The sequence below is a fragment of the Cryptomeria japonica genome, chromosome 5, assembly GCF_030272615.1.
Source record: "Cryptomeria japonica chromosome 5, Sugi_1.0, whole genome shotgun sequence".
Classification (NCBI taxonomy): Eukaryota; Viridiplantae; Streptophyta; class Pinopsida; order Cupressales; family Cupressaceae; genus Cryptomeria; species Cryptomeria japonica.
In genome coordinates, this window is record NC_081409.1 from 654,001,695 (window position 1) to 654,022,015 (window position 20,321).

General features: G+C 33.7%; 1 protein-coding gene and 1 long non-coding RNA gene across 2 annotated transcripts; one reads left to right on the forward strand and one right to left on the reverse strand.

Moving 5' to 3' along the window:
- Positions 1-1,686: 1,686 nt before the first annotated feature.
- LOC131037274 (uncharacterized) lies at positions 1,687-5,872 on the reverse strand. The gene is made up of 2 exons (XR_009104197.2): positions 5,269-5,872; positions 1,687-2,635 (listed from the first exon to the last, which is right to left on the reverse strand). It is a non-coding gene; the product is annotated as an uncharacterized LOC131037274 (long non-coding RNA).
- Positions 5,873-18,761: 12,889 nt separating this feature from the next.
- LOC131876035 (uncharacterized) lies at positions 18,762-19,224 on the forward strand. Its single transcript, XM_059220800.1, has 2 exons — positions 18,762-18,976; positions 19,056-19,224. Exons 1-2 carry the CDS (start codon positions 18,762-18,764, stop codon positions 19,222-19,224), a joined length of 384 nt encoding a protein of 127 aa, XP_059076783.1.
- Positions 19,225-20,321: the final 1,097 nt, after the last annotated feature.

A 20,321-nucleotide genomic window follows, 5' to 3' on the forward strand; every position in this document is an offset into this window, starting at 1 on the left:
TGGTATATTTTTACCAGATTTTTCCATGTAAAATCTGTGTGTTATGTACTATTATTCTTCTTTATAATTTTTTGCACTTGTTAATTTTGTAAAACTGATAATGAATGAAATTCATAAAAAACACAAATGAATACATAAGATGTTATTGCAGAAGGATGGTGAGGCTGGTAAAGCAAGAAAGTCAGCAGTAGTAGAAAAGGCTGAATCAGAGATAAATTTAAAGAGAGCAAGATGTTCAGGGGAAAAAAAGATCTAGATTATACATTGAACTCAAAAAGGCTAAGAACATCTGAACACAAGTTTAGAATGGAAAACAATTAACACACCGTCTGAAGATAATGTTGAAGAAAAGGATGACAATGATGATAAAAATAAAGATGAAGGAATAAATAAAAAAGAAGCCCTCAAAATAATTGCAGTAATGGATATGTCCTTCAGAGAGATTCTCAACAAAAAAACAGAGACTATCATGATCATTATGTGATGTCGATGATTAGGAACGATCTAGGCACACACGAGGACAAGAAAACAAGAGGAAAATGAAGAAAATGATATTTTTTAAGATATATTTAAGCTTATGGAATGTAATAACTCAAGCAAGCCGCAATGAGAAAATAAAATTATTGTTTGTTAAATTACGTGAATAGCTTTAATTGGAAACTTTATGAGGCTATGGTTTGTTACATGCTTAGACACTTGATAGTTATTTTTTTTCCAGTTTACCACATAACCCTTCACCAATTCATGATGAAGTACGTTGTGTCTCAATTATAGTAAAAATTTCCATGGTATTAGTATTGCCGTTGATGAACTATTGTAATTTATTCCGTAAGCTATAAATAACAAGGACTGCAAGGCAGCGAAGTTCCTGCCGGCAAAACAGTTTTGGGTTTTGTGTGATTTGTTTTGGTTTTGGGTTTTGTGTAAAGAGTAATAGAATAATATTGGCTTTCTCTCTGAAATTCTGCACCCATGGATAGAGGCTAATAACAGGCAACCAAGTCTTTGCCCAGTTAATTGGTGAGCATGTTTCAATCTCATATCCTTACAATATAAATTAGCAATAGTTAAAAATGATTTCTAATTTGCTGCAAGAAAAAGTTTTAATCACTAAGTTTTAATCACTAGATAAACACAGAGCCTCCAAAAACTGAGAAGAATATGATTCTATGACAGATGATCAGAAAAGGAGATCATATGTATAATTTCGATAGTCTAAAACTATGAGCTTGTGCATGCCTGGGTAATGTTAGCGTATGACAAAACATGAATTTTCGATGAACTTTGTGCACACTCAGTGTGTCAAAAATGAAGGTCTTTATTGCAATGTACAGAACATGCACAAGCTCATATCACTTCGACAGTAGATTGGCAACATTATGAAAACTATTAGTAGTAAAGGGTTTAGATCATGTGCTTCATCTCGGCATGGATTAGCTGTAGTTGGGCTGCACTTCGTCGCTGCAAAGCAAATACAAAAAACCTCCACTTCTGCTAGCGGTGCTATATTTTGTTGGGCATGAAATAAGGTACTATTTTTTCAGTGGGGAACTATGATTGATGACATTTTCTGTTTTTTGTCTAAAGCAACAGATATCTATTTTGCAATTTAGAAATACAAAGTAATATTCCTTGTGCTTTTTCATAGTTAAAGTAAAATATAACTAATTTTGCAATTTAGAAAACTAAATCAATCTTTCTTGTGTTTTTCGATCACGCAATGTTTTTTAGATCAATTGGAGAGGAATCTACAGTGGCCCTCACCCAAACCAGAAGAAAACATGCTTACAGATACAACCATAAAATCATTTGCACCTCAGATAACTAAGGAAAGACCCATACGACATGACTGAATATCAACATCAGAATAAAGATCAAACCCACTAACACAAAGAAGACCACCATAAAAAAGCCAAATAAACAGAATGCCGAAGGGCAGGCCCGACAAAAAAGCACATGAAAAAATTAGACTCAAGAAGCAGGCTTTCCATTGCCCGGTGGGAACCTTCATCAATCGTTTCTCAAGCCTCCAACTAAAGGTTTTCTGTCTCGGTCCTGTGAAGAGCCTCTTTTTCTTAGAATTATTAACTAGCATTAAACTCCCCATGGAAGTGACTTCCCGAAGCAATCCAGCACATCCTGATTTGATGGGAAATCATGAAGAAAGCAATCCTCTTCTTACCGAGCCAAAACCTCATCCATATCTAATGCCTGATGATAATCATTCAAAGAAGCATAACAATTCTTCCAATTTAAATGTGCTGGAGTATCAATTTCTATCCAACCATTTTAGATTCTCAGACAACAATCTGATGCCTCTTTCTATCTTGATAGCAAGTACCCATGATTCCTCCAAACAAAATCCTTGTTTGGCATCTGCTGTTTGGGAAACTATTTCTAAAATAAAACTTTAATATTAAGACCATTGCACCCTCTCACTGCTTCCTTGAACTCGCGCGGCAGACACTTTACCCATAGCATTAAGACCTGGGCTTATTCATTGAGTGTGGTGCATTGATAAAACATTGCCTCACGTCTTTAAGGCTTCCACATAAGCAGCAGACCCCTGTGCTTTGCATATGCCCCTGCACTGCACATTACAACCGTGGGTCCCTTTGCAAATTGAAGCCTACAGCTGTAAAGTACAGTTTTACCTTAGAATCTTGCATATATGTATGGTAAAAAAATTGCAGATACAGTTTGGTCAACCTTGTAAACCATCTTAGAGACGAAGATATTTTAAAACATAAGAAATAAATGCTGCGCAATATAGCTTTACTTTAGAACCTTGCATATACGTATGTTGAAAAAATTGCAGATACAGTTTGGTCAACCTTATAAACCATCTTAGTGACCAATGGATGAGAACTCAGTGCAGAACTGAGTAAGAAGCAACAGCATGATACTAGTCATAGTTGGTGAACTTTGGGATGATAATAGAAATGTCATTTTCTTTAGACATGTAAAAGCTTCAAGCCAATTGTAGACATTTCTGTCATCTAAAAAGAATATTGATTTCTCAATTTATAAAACTAATGGTATTACTTAAAAAATTATCTGATAAAAAGCCCTTTGAACAAGGAATGATTTCTCAATGAAAAAATTATTCAATTTTGAAGAAATGATTAGACATTCTACCTTCTTTAACAGGAAAATAATAAATTTTGTTGTCACTTAAAGGATTCTCCTTAGAAATCGAGTTATTTAGAGATAAGAAAAGAGTTAGATTTGAACCAAACTGTAAAACAAGATCACTGGTAACATCATTAGTCTGAGATAAATATGATACGTACTTCCAATACCAATTATCACTATCATCACACTTGCATGGAAATCTAATAGAAACTGTTGAATTCTCTTGATAGTTTTATTCTTAAGGCATCCATGCCAAACCTTTATAGTTGTATTGTATAACATCTGAGCTCATGTTAGGATTGTTGCCTGCATGGAAATTTGTATAGGCAAGAAATAATCTTTCTTCTGTACAAAAGCAATTTACACCAATAAGGAAAGCATTCTTTGTTTCATTAACAAAAATAGCCCCACTATTCATTTGATCTGCAAAATGCTTTTTGCAACTTCCCTTGCAGAAACGGTTGCATATAGATAGTAGTGAAGATAAGCTTGGTAGGGCTCTTTAATTGTGCTCTTGTCACATGTAAGTGGGTAGTTCCGATATTGAATCCCTAAAAAGATCTCACAAAAAAGCACTAAGAAAATCAACCATATATGCTGTAAGAATTGAGAAACTTTTTCTTCCGAAACCAAAGAGTTTAAATTTTCGAAAGGCCATGCAAAGAAAGCCATGAGTTCTATCTTCTTCCACATAATGTTATGTTCTACATATTTGACACTGTCCTAATGATGCTGCACTGAAAATCATTCTTTGATATACCCAGATTCTATATAATTTCGAAACCCTTTGTGCATTTTGCAATTATCAGATATAATGGTTGTTATCACTTATAATTGTGTTCAACTGAACTTCTGTGCTAAATTCAAATCTCTTTATATTTGCTCTACCTAACAACTTTCACTGTGCAAATCACTTATGGCACCAAAAAAATATGCAATATTACATTTGAGTCAATGCACCCTAGGAAACACTTAAGGGACTGGTCACCAAAGTGGACACTAAAACATAAGGCAAAGATAGCAAAGTATGTTATCTTTGATCTCAACAATCAGATTTTAAAATTTTAATAAAGTATAGTTAATTGTGTAGTTATGGAGATTTTGAACAGATTTTCTTATACTAAACCTTTGATTTAGATTCCCTAAATGGTACTGCTCAAGACACTAACTTGGAGATTTTAGTGCTTCTGGATGTGGATAATCTAGCCTGGAGTTTCAGAAAAATATCCGAATTGCCTACACCTAGTACTTCTTATGGCGATTGGGAGGATCCCACTTGTGAAATCAGACGAAACTTTGTTGGTCAGTACAAAATATTCTTTGCAAATAATTGCAACCTTGTTCATACCCCAGTTCAGCTATAATTTCTAACCATTAAAATTACAGGGCATTACTTGAGCTCATTAGCAATGTCATCGGTTGCCACCCACAACGAGACAATCTACCAAATGATGACAACTTTGATGTTTGCTCTTCATGAATGCCAGAAACCAATTATTGCAGTTACAATTTTGAAGATGGAACCTATAAGAAAGGGTTTGAGTGATATGTGTTGTCTTTCAACCAAATGCCTTGGTAGACATGTAAACAAAATTTGAAACTACAAACAAGGCATGTCAACCGTTTGACATAATGCCTCAAAGAGATGTCATCTCCTGGAATGGAATGACTGCAAGATATGCACAAAATAGATTTGTTGAAAAAGCTTTAGAAACTTCCAGCCAAATATAATTGGAAGCGTAAAGCTAAATTCGAAAACCTTTACCAAGATCCTCCCTGTGTCTAAAATGGGAGAGCTTTGGAACATGGTATAGACATCCATCAAAGTAAGATGGAAGAGGGATATTTAACAGAAATGATAGTTTGAAATGATCTATAGACAGGCACGCAACATATGGAAGCATAGGCGCACTTACTGTGTTCGACATAATACCTCTAAGAAATGTGATCTGATGGAACGTCATGATTGCATGATACATGGACAACATAAATTTAAAAAAAATTGAAAGAAAGAAATAGTAAAGTTTAAAGCCCTATACCCTCTTGAGATGGAAGATGTGGAATTTTTTTTACTGAATTATACAGATAGTTGAACATAGCTTGAAAAACAATTAGGGTATTAAAAACAATTACCGTTAGCTAGAAGCAATCATGTCAAGAAAGGCCGACAAGAAAAAGCCTGCAGACCTCTCGATCATAATACTTGTGATTGACTTCCTTAAAAATAGCCCTTACAATTTGCACCCATTAAAGGGAAGCTAATCTTAGCCAAATCCTCATTATCGCCTACAATTAGCTGCCCATTGTCATTGGAAAATCTTGGCTTCTTCTTCTACAGATTGAATAGCTTGTAGTACTCTCCTCTTGCTTACCATCAGATTTGCTCTTCTAGAATGGGAATTGGTTCCCATGATCTCCTTTGATTAGCGAAATCAGCTTCTCCCCCTGTTCTTTGCTCAATAGCCTCTGAATATGTCCTCTTTTAGTCTGATTCTAGAATTATCGCCACCTCAGAGTAACATGCAAACAATACTCGAACCCTAACCACCAACTAGAAACTACAGTCTACAGAGATTCTTAGAAATTTAGGGCAATGGCTAAGCAGGGGCCAAAATGGCCCGCCCATGCCATGCCTTCCCTTCTCCATGCCCCCATGCCATGACGCCACCGTCCAATCAAACTGTCCCGTCAAAAGCTCCCTCCCCAAAATTCGTACTGTTCAATCAAATGTGCGGGCTACTCCATGCCTTGAAAAGGGTGGAAGTTTTTTTTTTATTTGTTCATTTTTATATGAAGTTTTTTATATATTTATATTATTATTTTTATTTTTATTTTAATATGAATTTTTAAATGTGTATATAATGTATTATTTAATATTTTTTCATAAATATGATATAAAATTAAATATGCATAATTAAAAAATATAAAAATATGTGTAATTTAGTTAAATATTTTTAACTAACTTAGTTATTTAATTTCTTTTATTTTTAGTTTTAGTAAATTTTTTGATATTTTTTAACTTAAATATGTGTAACTTAGTTACTTAAATATTTGTAACTAAGTAACAAAGTAAATTTAATTTAAAAATAAAAGTAAAAAAGTTGTAATTAAGCAAAAATTTGTGTAACTAATATAAAAATTTAACACATATTAAAAAAATTATTAATATAACTTAAAAATAAAAGTAAAATATAGTTAAAAAGCAGCTTTAAAAAATATAAAAAATATGTGTAACTTAGTTAAATATTTTTAACTAACTTAATTACTTAGTTCCTTTTATTTTTAGTTTTAGTAAATTTTTTGATATTTTTAAATTTTTATATGTGTAACTTAGTTACTTAAATATTTTTACCTATGTAACTTAGTTACTTTTATTTTTACGTTTAGTTATATATTATGGATGTTAAAATTTTACATTACTTACACATATTTTATTTTTATTTTTAAGTTATATTAAAATTTATTTTTAATATATAAGTTAAATTTGTATATTAGTTACACATATTTTTACTTTTATTTTTAAATGAAAAAATATCAAAAACATGTGTAAGTTAATATTTTATCTTAAATATTTTTAGCTAAATAACTTAGTTACTTTTATTTTTACTTTTAGTAAATTTTTTTGATATTTTTTAACTTAAATATGTTTAACTTAATTACTTTACTATAATATTTTTAACTAAGAAACTTAGTTAATTACTTTTATTTTTAGTATTAGTAAATTTGATAATATTTTTTAACTTAAATATGTATAACTTAGTTAAAAATATTTCAATTAAAAATAAAATATTATTTACCTATTTATATGTATGTACAAAATTAAAAAATAATATTATTAAAATTTCTATATAATACATATATCTTAAAATCATCAATTACATATTATATATATTATAATATGATTTTTATTAAAATAAATAGAAATAAAAAATAAAAAAGCATATAACTTATTATTAAAAATCTAAATATATAATCAACTATTAATTTATTATATTACTAATTGGAACTTTTAAATATATATATATAATAAATTAAAAACATATTAAAATAAGTGGAGGCTGCACGACAGTATGAATTTTAGGGGTAGAGCTTATGACGAGACAGTTTGATTGGACGGTGGTGTCATGGCATGGGGGCATGGAGAAAGGAAGGCATGGCATGGGGCGGGCCGTTTTGTCCCCTACATAGCCATTGCCAAAATCTACACCGCCCAGTCCAGCGTCCTACAGAAATGGCAATCCCAAGATTTTGGTTTTCGCACCCTTCCTCTATATTTGTGTGTTGTCTTGCATTGAATCTTGGAATGCCTTGCATCCTCCAACAAGACCCTGCCAAAACACACATGTAACAGACAACGGCTAAAGCCCGATCACATTTGTAGGGAATATTGAATTGAAGTTTTGCAAAGGAAAAACTAAGTGATGTTATTGGCTATGCAAAACATGTTTAAATAACAATTTAAAGCAAACCCTCGCCAATAGTTCCATGGGGGCAGGAACTCATAAAGGTTTGTTTTGGATGTTTTTGAAGTATTTTCTACTATAATAAGTTGTTTCTATTGTTGTGCATGTCAATTATGCTTTTAAAAAGAAGTCTCTATCATATCCCAAACAAAGAAGAAAAGGTATTGCTACCATTACAAATCATGGTAAATTCATCAATTGTAGTTTATAAAGTGTGGCAGGGAAGTAGAAATTCCACCATATGCACCTCCTTGAAGGGAGAGTTTATAGTCAATTAATTAGTCACTAGTCCAACATCAAAGGAGATCGTGCATTTCAAAAGCATCATAGAAAATGTTTTAAATGGCTAACTAATAATTTTAATTGGAGATTTTGTTTTTTCTATAATCTATAAAGAGAGATAAACATCATTGTAAATTCATATATTTTATTGTTATTTTTAATAGTTCTAGAAAAAAATTGTTATGTACAATAGGAATTATTTTATAAAGAAAATCAAATTCCAGTATAACTATTTTGTTGGGAATTTCACTATATTACATAAATTAATAAAAGAACTTAACTTCTTTAAATTTTTCTACATTTGTGTAGTGAAGTTCTTCTTTTCATATATCTTGTATGTTGATTATTTGAATAAGTTATTGAAATAATATATTAAATTTGTATGTAAAATATAGTAATTTGATTTGTTAATTTCTATTTCACACATAAATTTTCAATAAATCTTTCATCTGTATTATAATTGGTTGAGTTTAAAATCATCATATAATATTCTGAGATGATATTTTTCAAATTTATGTAATAAAAGATTGAAATCTAAATATTGAACTTAAATATTGAACTTACTCTCTTTAGTTTCTCTCTCATAATTCCAATTGTCTTTTTAGTTTTTTATAAACTGAAAGAATAGGATTATACTATAGATTTATCAAATCAAAAAATATAAAAATATAATATAAATATGAAACAATTTAATAGAATTGAAGAATTACTTTCATATTAATCAAAATCTCAAATCAGCAAAGACCCCTTCAACAAATAGATCACATTGACAAGCTAAGTTTATCTAATATAGATTTTGGCCCATTTGTTAAGACCTTGAAGGTAACTAAACAAATAAATTAAATTGTCATTTTAGGAGAGGTAGGGTGACTTCATTCCAATCCAATTTTCATATACTCATTAGATCATGCATTTTATACTAATTTGTCTCTTCTATTTTGGCTTTAAAAGTTTGGGCATGATTGCAAAACTTGATCTTATACTCTTGTGTTTGGACTAATGACTCTCTTGTTATGAAAGACTTATAGTTTTGTTCATCATGTCAAAGTTGGATTTTAAGGAATGTTGACTAGATGTGCTAACGGTAAAGACTAAATAACCAATAATAAAGTGTTGGTGCTTTATCTAAAGATGAGATCCCAAGTAAACAAGACACATTAATTACAATATGTAAAAAAATTGATAAATAAATATAATGTTCTAATCTAAAAATACTTGAATAGAATTATATTTCTAAATAAAAAATACTTTAATTTAAATAAGATCTCAAGGTGTCTTTAAGATCCTTTCTTTGGAATGATAACATTGGGGGCAAGAAGAAGCTTCCCCTTCTAGCCTGGGATAAAGTTTGCCTTCCTAAAGGATTGGGAGGTGCAGGTATACGAGATTTAGTGTCCCAGAATAAAGCATTGGGGGCTAAACTTGTTTGGAAATTATACAGGGATCCATTGAGTAAATGGGCATCCATTATGTTTGCTAAGCATTTAAGGGGGGCTCCTAGAGAAAGGATTTTCATAGCCTCATCTCTTCCAAAAGGTTCAGCTTTTTGGAATTTTCTGGTTAGTTGTAGATCGGTCATCCTTCAGGACCTTTCTTGGGTTGTCCATAATGGGAAGAAGGCCCGGTTTTGGGATGAAGTCTAGAATGGTCATCCTGCATTATCTTCCATTCGGGATTGGTCTCCTCCATCTGATTTTCTTTCTGATCTTTGGGGGGTTTTTGTTGTTGATTATTTCACCATTGATTCCTCAGGTCCTTATCCAGTATCTCGATGGAAGTCTATTGCTTTTGTGCCCATTGATAATGAGCTTAGAGTTGCTTTTGAGGAAGAGCTTCAAAATAGATCTCTTGTGTTTCAAAATAAAGATGATATTTTGGTTTGGACTAAGAGTGCTTCAGGTTCCTACTCAGTAAAGGAGGGGTACAAATCCTTGTCTCAGTCCTCTTCTTCCTTCCATTGACCTTCTCATCTTTTTTGGCACTCGACGTGTCTTCCTAAAGCTGGGTCTTTTGCTTGGTTGGCAGTTCAAGATAGAGTTCTCATTGGGATGAGATTGGATAGGCTTGGGATTATTGCAGTTTTTCCTTGTGTGTTTTATGGATATTTTATGGAAACTATGGATCATGTGTTCTTGCATTGTCCATTTGCTATGGATTGTACTGGTTATTTGGAATGCTCGGTTGGTCCACTACTATTAGTTCTAGCTTATTATCACATTTCATGGCTTGGCCTTTGTTGTTTTCATCCTCTTTTTACTCCTCTATTTGCATTGTGGCACCTTCTATAGTTATTTGGAACATCTGGTTAGAGAGGAATTCTAGGATTTTTAATCGTAAGTCTACTTCATTTAAGGAGTTTATTGACAACATTCCATCCTTTATTTCTGAGGTGGTTCTTTCTTACATTTATAAAAACTTGGAACATCTGAGGTCCTTTTCTCATTGGTATAATTGGGTAACATGGAAATGGCGTTCACTTTGATTCATTCCTTCCCATGGGGATTTGACAGTTGGATTATCCTCACTTGCCAAATGTAGGATGGCCAAATGGATGCCCCCCCCCCGAAAAAAAAATTCTCCTTCAAGTTAAATTTTGACGGGGCTGCTAAGGGTAATCCGGGGAAGGCAGGGGTTGTGGTGGTCATCTTTGATCATAATTCTGAGATTGTTAAAGTTGTTAGTAAATATATTGGTGTCAGCTCCAATAATGTTGCTGAATTTCAAGCGTTATCTTTTGGTCTAGATCTTGCCATAGATTTGGGCATTAAGGACATCATCATCGAAGGGGACTCAATGTTGGTCTTTCAATTAGTCTTTGCTAAGAAATGTGTCTCTTGGCATCTTGCAGTACTTGTTGGAGTGCATCCTTACACAGTTGAAGTGGTTTTCTACCTTTACTATATCTCATTGTTATAGGGAGATAAATGTTATTATAGACTACTTGGCTAATAGGGTTGTTGTTGAAGGGGCTGAGTATTTGGAGGTTTCCCCCTGAGATATCCCTACCTCTTGCATTTGTATTCTCCTTTAAAAATAGATTGGTCATGCTTGTAGCCTACGGGTGAACTCACAAAGCTGGTTCCCACTTTTTGGTACATCCTGATTTTTGCTGAAATCATGCATTTTTGGGAAAATATAATTATTTAAGCTTTAAGAGGTCCCATTTGAAGTAATTAATTGAAGAGAGTTAGATCAAAGGCTCTTAGATCAAAATTTCTTGGATAGAACATCTCTACTTCTAAATCATACTTGCAATGGAGTCTCCTTTGCATCTATCAAATGCTGATAAAAAACTAATTTTACATTAGCTTTTGAGGGGTCAAACGAATTCATTTAGAAGTTTTATTTTTTTGAGGATTTAGTCCTTATTATAAGCTTTCCAAATAGTATAATTTTTAATATATTTAAGTTTATTAATATATTTTTATTTTATTTTTTATGAATGTAGGTTTTTCACCGAACATGAACTTCTTTGTTCAATGCATTGGGAAAAATAGCAAACTAATTCAAAAAAATTCTGAAAAATATCTATGCCCTAGGTATTGATGTCTTCTTTCTAACAAAAAAAATAAAACTTAATTTTGATATATATAGAGCAAGTTATGTGTTCAAACGTAAACCTATATCTAAATTATAATTAGTCGGACTTCAAAACTTAATAGAATAAAAAATATTCAACATATCACTATCAAACCAACTGCATGCCCTGGGTATTGATGTTACAAACCAAAAATTTAAAAGAGATAAGTTTTTATCATTTATAGAAAAAAATTTATACGTTTCGGGATCCACATCAGTCTTAAAAAATGTTGTTTCCTGTAAAAAACTACTTTTGAGGGAGATGGAAAAATCAATAAAATTTTATTCAAAAAAATTTGAAAAAAATATATTTAGAATCTACAAAAATGATGTTACAAATCACTAGTTCACATCATCTTCAAATTCTTAACGATTTAAAAGTTATAGGTGTCGGAAAGTGAAGGTTTTTTGCAAAATGTTCATCTAAGTGTCAAAGTTGGTCAAAAAGTGGGAACCAGTATTGTGAGTTCACCCCTACATCACACTCCTTATTGGGTGTGGTTTTTCTTTCGCATATGACATTGAGGAGGGTATTGTCTGCCTTATGGCAACTCCCTTGTTAATGACATATTTGGTAAGTATCTCCGCATGGAGCAAGGAGGGTGTGGAGACTGCATTCACGTGACCTGTATCCTTCCCGTTGGCTTTATATTTTCTTTGGCTTTTCATCACCTATTTGGTTGTGATGAATTTGTTCTTCATAGAACTGATGTTGCCTATTTCTCATGATATTATTCTATGTTCCTGAGTATGGTAATAGCATGAGTATTCGGGCTCAAGAAGCTCATTGCTTGGGTTGTTCTCATTAGTTGTGTACCTGTTGTTTTGAGTGGGCATACTCCTATCATTATATCTTTCTGATTGGCAGTTTCATTTGCTAATCATGTTGCAGTAAGTTTGGGGTGGATGTCTCGGGTATCATTGCTTGGTTGTTTTTATTGCTTACCGTTCACTTGTTGGGTTGTTTAATGATGATTGCTTTGAGATGGTAGAGTCTTCTCTATTGATTATCTTTGATTGGGTAATCAGTGGGGGACAGGTTTCTGTAACATGGATTTGGTTCATTATTATTGGGTGACTTCATTTTGCCTACTTGGTTTCTCCTTTCATGCTTATGATTATGTGGAGCATGTTACCCCCTCTTGCACATTCCTTATTTATCATAACATGAAGTTTCTTTCTGCACATTCGGGGAGGCCTCATGTTTGGCTTTGGTAGTTTTTATAATGCTTCCTCTATTGGAATGGTATATATTAGGGCTTTGTCGCTAGCGTTCTAATGTTTCTTTCTTTTATGGTGTCGTTTATCATATGGTAAGATGCTCCGTTTTATCCAGAGAATCTTGGTTAGGTTTGGAGGATGGTGGTTATCTTTAAGAGCTTGGAATTTGCATATTGTGTGGTATATGAGATGGCTTTTCATATTGTTGCTCTTTTCTTGGTTGCTTTTGTGGGCATTTATGTGGTTTGGTTTTATTCTGGTTCCTTGAGGTCTTCAGTATCCTCTTTTTCTCCTTCTTTGGGTTATATTATGTTTGCTCACAATGTTTATATTGGCAGGATCTCTTATAATGATCTCTCTTCTTCTCTTTAGAATCATTCTAATCTGTAGTTTGGAGAATTGTGTTTCATAGATAGGGGTGGTCCAGCTTCGAATTATTGGCTGATCTTCTGGTTTTTTGGATGGATACACTTCTTCCTGTTGTTTCACTCTTACAGTTTTCTCTTGTATGCCTCATCTGGCAGCTTCCTTTATATCTAATGAGGCTTGTTATGTAATTGGGATGGGTTTTTGGATGGCGTGTGCCCATGGGCTTCTTGTAATGGGTAGATAGGCTTGTGTTACTTGAGCAATACTGAAGGGTTTTCTTATTGGTTCTTTCCCTGTAGTGTTCTTTGAACCAGACACTGTAAAAAAAAACAAAAATTATTAATATATTTTAGTGTTTTATCCACTTTTATAAAAATAAAATAAAAAAAATATAGAAAGTAAAATTTGATTAAAAATAAGGAAAAAACTTACATATGTGTAATTCGATTTGTCAAGACATTGTACTCTAAAACTAAGTTAAAAAATCTCACAATAAAATCATATTCAAATGGAAACAGTTATGTTGAGAAGAACACGATTATGACAAGAAGCAAGAAGATGATAACGAACCAGAGGATTGCAATGGTAACTCATATTTAACGGCCATATGACCGTAAAAAAGGTGAGTATCGTGTAGAAGAAACGTGTACCTCATAAACAAAATGATTAAAAAATGTTGTCTAACAATAAGTGAGGACTGTCAGGTAAAAGAGGTCTGACTTGAGAGTTTGTAGGGTCCCTTGTGTAAAATAACTCTGTAACCCTTCCAATTCAGTTTTCTTTCAAAATTTCAACATCCCTACCAGTTAAACTCTTCTCGGAGAGGTAGCCCTCATCCTATTCAAACCTGATCCTAACTGAACTCAATCCTTTATGAGCATCTCAACTCAATGCATATCTCCAAATGCCTAAAAATGAATAGGTATATAAATTTTTTTATGGTTTTTACTTGCACTACTACATTTGTTCTCTATGGTTTTTTATTTGGCCAACTCTGTTTGGTTAGGGTAATAATCAATCTCTTGTTTCTTGGTGGGTCATAGTCCTTACTCTTTTTTATTTCCCTAGGTTAGGGTACTCAACGATCTTTTGTTTCTTGGCAGGTCATAGTCCCTAGTATTATATAATGCATTGCATTCTTAAAACATGTTATATCATGATATGATCACAATGAGCAATTCATGTGATTCTGGGAATGGAAAAATTGTGGGTGCTAGATCTTGGATAGAGCAGAGGAGAGACAATGGAGATGAAGAAGTTGATCATCAAGGATAGGATCATGAAGAACAAGAAGCAGAAACAACAAGAGATGATGATGGACAAGAGCATAGCAATGGTGTTGATGGAGAACTTGGTAATAATAAAGATATTTGGACCGTTGGTTATGATTATGATGAAGAAGAAGATGATAGTGCTATGAAAGATGATCAAGAACAAGAGGAGGAAGAGGAGGATGAAAGTTATAGCACTAGTATTTCATTAGATGAAACATAGAATGGGTTTGGTGAGGCCATAGTCGACAAAGACATAAACAATGAAGATGAACATGATGTGGGTCATTGGGTACAAGATGATGACGAAAAAAAAGATGGAGAAGAGGAGCAAGTAGATGATCTCAAAGAGCAAGATGATGATAGTGAATATAGTCCCACCAGTAGCTATGTTAATATTAGTAGTAGTTCATCAATTGGAGCTTCACATGCTTTGGTTCTTGAATCTTAGACATATAATGACATAAGAAGAGGAGAAGATCAAGAAACAGATCAACAAGGGCAAGATCATCAACAAGAAGAGGATGATGATGAAGAAGTAGTAGATAGGTATGATGGAGAAGAGGAAAATGCTGAAGAAGAATAAGATACAGTAGTTTATATATTGGTGGTACTTCATCTGATGGTGGAGGTAAGTATATTTGAGCTACTTGTTGTGACCTTTTCACACATTGCCCCATTGCAAATGGGGACCTCCTTCTTTTTAGGCCCTTTCGGTCTTTTGGCTTTGTTTTTTGGGTCTTCTCGCAATATTCTCTCCAGTCTCTTTTCTTTGCAGGTGTTTGGGGGATTGAATTGATTAAGTCTTCTTTTCGTTTGAGTGAATTTGATGAAGTCTAGGGCATGTTATGTCAATTTTAGGGTTTTTGCCTTTAGTCCTAGATTTTAGGGGTTTTTGCTTTTAGTCCTAGATTTTAGGGGCTTCTGTTAGGGTTTCGGAAAAATTGAACATATCACTGGAATCAGGGCCCCTCAAGGAACCTTTCAGTAAAATTTGAGAAAAAACAGAGAAACTTTCTATTTTTAGAAAGTTCTTATTTTTTTAGGGATTTTAGTGAGCCTCAGAATATCTTCATTTGGCCAAAAATAAACTTACTATTTTTAGTAAGTTTTTTTTTAGTAAGTGCTTTCCTGACCTATTTTGTCCAAACCCTAACATTTTGAAATACTTACTATTTGGGAAAATCTATTTTGGCAGGTTCATCCCTAAAGACGTTGAAGACTAAACGTTCCTGAAAATCATTTCTAAATCCAGAAGAGTCGGAAGGAAGACAAGTTGGATAAAAAAAATGGTTAAGTATGGAACTCCTACTCCAGAAGTGGAAAGCATGAAAAATTATCTAAGTCTAGAAATCACACCACATATGGTAGCTTGATGAATAAGAAGCTTAGAAATTCATCTAAGTTCATGAAGAATCCAAGACAAGTGAAATTCCTTCACCCATGCCAAATTGCAATCCAAGGTGCCAAACTCAGGTGGAGATGGAAAGATGAGAAATCAATGAATTTTTTCCTTAGTCAGAATTACGCCCAAGCATAAGAGGGCGCCAAATTGGGGGGTGCAAGGAATCCATGGAAATGTTGAAATTCCATGGCCAAGTCAAAATGGTGCCTAAGGATGATGGAAGGCACAAAACCAAGGGAATCAAGAAAAAAATCCAAATTTGCTAAATTCCTCCTCACCATCAAAAAATCGCCTGAAGACAGAGAAGGGCGCCAAAATGGACTCTCCAAGGAGAGATGGAAAAATTATGAATTCCATGCCTTAGTGAAAAATCTGCCCATGCACACGAAAGGGCGCCAAAACAAGGGAGACAAGGAAAAGATTGCAAAATAATTGAATTCCTCCTTCAGTACAAAATTTCGCTCTAGGAGGTCAAATGGCTCCAAAACTCAATTGCCATGGAAGGAGGGAAGAATTGTGAATTCCTTGGCCACAATGAAAATCCACCCCACCACTCAGGAGGGCGCCAAATTTGAGGGGTCAAGGAAGGATGCACAACATAGTTGAATTCCTTATCTAGGTGAAATTTCCTCAGTAGGACATGGAAGGGTGCCAAAATATAGTATGCTTGGAAGGAAGGAAAAATAGTCAATTCCTCCACCTAAGGGAAATTCTGCCCAACACTCTGGTAGGGCACCAAAGGGAGGTGGTGAAGGAAAAGATGAAAAATTGCGAAATTCCTCCTTCATGGATAAATAATGCTCAAGGAAGGATTAAGGCATCAGAGAAGGAGCATCAAGGAAAGTCCAAGATGGAAGAAATTGCATCACAAGGGAGAAATGTCGCCTAGGAATTATGGAGGGCACCAAAGTGGAGTGGCTAGGAAAGAATTGAAAGAATCATGAATTCCTCCACCTATGTAAAAATTTGCCCATGAGTGAGTCAATGTGCCAAATGGAGGTAGGAATTGAAAATATGAAACAAGGATGAATTCCTTGCCTTATGAGGAATTGCGCCCTAGGGAAGATTGAAACTCTAAAACTCCATTGTCACGGAGAATCAAAGAAAACCATGATATAATAAAATCCACAGAGATGAGCTTCAAAATAGCTAGGCATGGAAGAAGTGCAAAAAAAAGAAATTCCACCATGCAAAGTGAATTCCATGCCCAAATTCAAGATAAAGATTTTCCAAGGCAAAGGGGAATTTGGAGGTCAGAAATGGAATGAAAAAACAAAAAAAATTCCCCTTGGTTCAAATTTGAAAAAATCCATTTTCAGGGCTTAAATGACGTCCAAATTTAGAAATTTTTGAAGATATGGATTCATGAGAGAATTCTCTCTCTCCTGGACCAAACCCCTAAAATTATGGAAATTCCTAAAAAATAGGAGATGGTGGAAAGTTGTTGAAAACCTCCTCTAGGGCAAGGAAAGTTTGAGAAACTTCAAGAAAATTCTTCATGGATCAAATTCTTCTCTCTTGAAGTTTTTTCTCTCCAAGGTTTTCTCGCCAAGTGGCAGTCGAGTCAACGCACACTGAATTAATGAAGCGTCTCTTTGCATGCAACCGTCACATTTATGGCAGTATGGCAGATTCCTTCTACATGTAGCTATCACATTCAGGAGATGATGGTGCATTTATGGCATCATGGGTGATTTTTGCACGAGGGTACATTCATTGCATAGTGGGCACTTTTTGAATGTAATGGTTAATTAATGCTCTATGGGTGCCATTTTTGGAAGGATTGTAATTAATTATATATGGGATTTATGGGGTATTTATTGCTGATTCCTACCTTGTTGCATATTAAGTGGGGATTCTACGGTGAAACCCTAATTAGAGTTTTGCATGTAATCATGGACTGGGGCCTATATACAGGGGTGACCCCCCTCATTTGTAAAGGAGGGACACTTGTATGAAATTGTTGCGATATGTTTTATGATAATAACAGTGAAACATTGTTCTCTGATGTTGTCCACTTAAGTTATTTTTTCAAGATTTGCATGGTTTCACCTACCTCACTTAGAGTAGAATTTTATTTTTTCAGTTGTTAGATAAAGTTCTTTGATTTCAATGGAGAATGGAATGGTGTCTGATGAATTTCCATGGTTCATACTTTTTGCATCTTGTTGATTGTAAGTTGTAGTGTAAAGTTAGTCTGAGCCATTAAACTTGTGCTAAATTCGATTGTGGATAGTCGTTTTTATTGCGTTGTTCTGGGTATTTAAATACACTTTCTTGATTTGAAAATCCTCCAACATCCTTAGAAGATTGCATCGGTTCTTGCAGAGTTGTAGTTAATCTTGGCAAAACAGAGCTTTGTTTATTTGGAATTTGTCGACCAAAGCATTAACTGTTGATATCATTGCCCTTAGGAATATATTTAGATCCTTCTAAACCCTTTCTCCTTTATTTTTAGTTCATTTTAGTCCATACGAAGTAGAAGCATCGCAAAATTGCCATATCTGATGATGGAGTTCCAACAATCCAAGCGCAAGGCCCCTTGGATTACCAGCAATCACATCAGCCAACTGAATCACATCCGTAGCATAAAAGAATCTTGGAGTCAATTGTTTGAACTTTCTGCAATCTTAGCATGCAATCGTACTTTGATCAAGAGATAGTGAAGTGACCATTGGTAACTTTATTCTGTGTTAGACACTGTCATTAAAAACACGTCAACACTACTGAGTCACCAACAAATATACATATTAGTGGTAGTTCATCACATGTTGAGATTACGGATAATTGCGCTACTGTGTCATCAACGAATAGACATAAATAGTGGAGATGATCAAGAAGTATATGAGCAAAGAGAAGACCATCAACAAGAAGATGATGCTTTGCAAGTTGAAGAAAAAAAATATGATGCAGAAGATGAAGAAGAAGAAGCCGCAGACACTCAAACTGAAGAAGACGATGAGCAAGAAAATGATAGCAATCAGGCTAACTCCAGCAAGAGCAATGTAGATATCTGGAAGTTCATCTCATTATATTATGAGAGAGGATTCTTTGTCTTGTGACTTCTCGATAAGTAAAAACCTAAATAATGGAGATGAGCATGGAGGAGATCAGCGAGGAAAAGATCTATGTCAAGAAGAAGAAGATGATGCAGAATCTAATGGTGGAAAAGAAAATGATAAACATGGAAGAGGAAAAACAGAAAATGAGCAAGAAGATGAGGAAAAACAGAATATGAGCAAGAAGATGAGGTTGATAATAAGGAAAATGATGATAAGGAAGGTAAGCAAGAATATGATTATACCACTACTGATGATGTTGGAAAAACAGAAAAAATACAAATGGATATGCTGCGGAGGATGGTGAGAATGAATCAGAGATAAATTTAAAGAGGGCAAGAAGTTCAAGGAGAAAACAAGATCGGGGTTATACTTTGAACTCAAACAGGCAGAGAACATCTGAAGAAAAGGCTGACCAGACACAGAATGGAGACCGATAAACAGATGGAGAAGATAGTGTATTTAGAAGAGGATGATGATGATGATGATAAAAATGAAGATGAAGCAAAAACTTAAATAGAAGACACTCGAAGTAATTGTAGAAACGGATAACGTCCTTCGAAGAGATAATTATTAAGAAATTTTGAAGCTTATGGAATGTAATAACTCTGACGACCAATGCATGATGGAGTACGTTGTGTGTCTCAATTACTGTAAAAAATTTCCATACTATTAGTGTTGTTGTTATTAAAATATTGTAATTTATATGAAAAGCCAAATATAATACAGCTTTGTTTTAGATGTTTTTACAAGTATTTACTATTGGAGTAAGTTGCTTCTATTTTTGGCATGTCAATTATGCTTTTAAGAAGTCACTGCCAGATCCCAAATCAAAGTATATTCATTAATTGCAATTTATATAGTGTGGCTGGGAAGGGGAATTGCTACTATATCCACCTACTTGAAAGGGAAGATTACAGTCAATTAATTATATTCACCAACCCAACATCAAAGGAGATCATGCATTTCAAAATTGAAAGTGTAGTTGCCGAGGAAATGTGATGCCTCTCTTTGAAAAAGAAAGATGAATCACAATATTTTAAATCACGTCGAAATTACAGGATGATTTAAAGATCAAAGAGATCACTATAAATATCCACCTCAGTAAGAAGGAGGTCGCTGTTTATCTGTCAAGCTTGCTGCCACATAATGTGATGTTTAATGTGATACAAATAATCTATATGATATAGTCAAAATTCTTTAAATAAAGAATATAAAGTTGGAGATAATGTGTTGTAATCTATAAATACTGCTAGTTGTAATAATAAGAACAAAAGATACATATTCTAAAAAGAATGTTTGTTTAAAAAGAATGTTTGTTTAAAGGTGATGCAAAAAGTAAAATATGAAGGGAAATATTTGGGAAAGTATGGACAAGGTATTATAGAGTCTATTAAATTAACAGTGGTTGCAAAGAATGAAGTTCTTGGATATGGAAAAGTAAATGATGTTGCAAGTAATACAAGTACTAACAAGCCAATTCAAGAAATGCAATGATCTCATTGTCATAGACAAGGAAATAAAAAAGAAATATGTT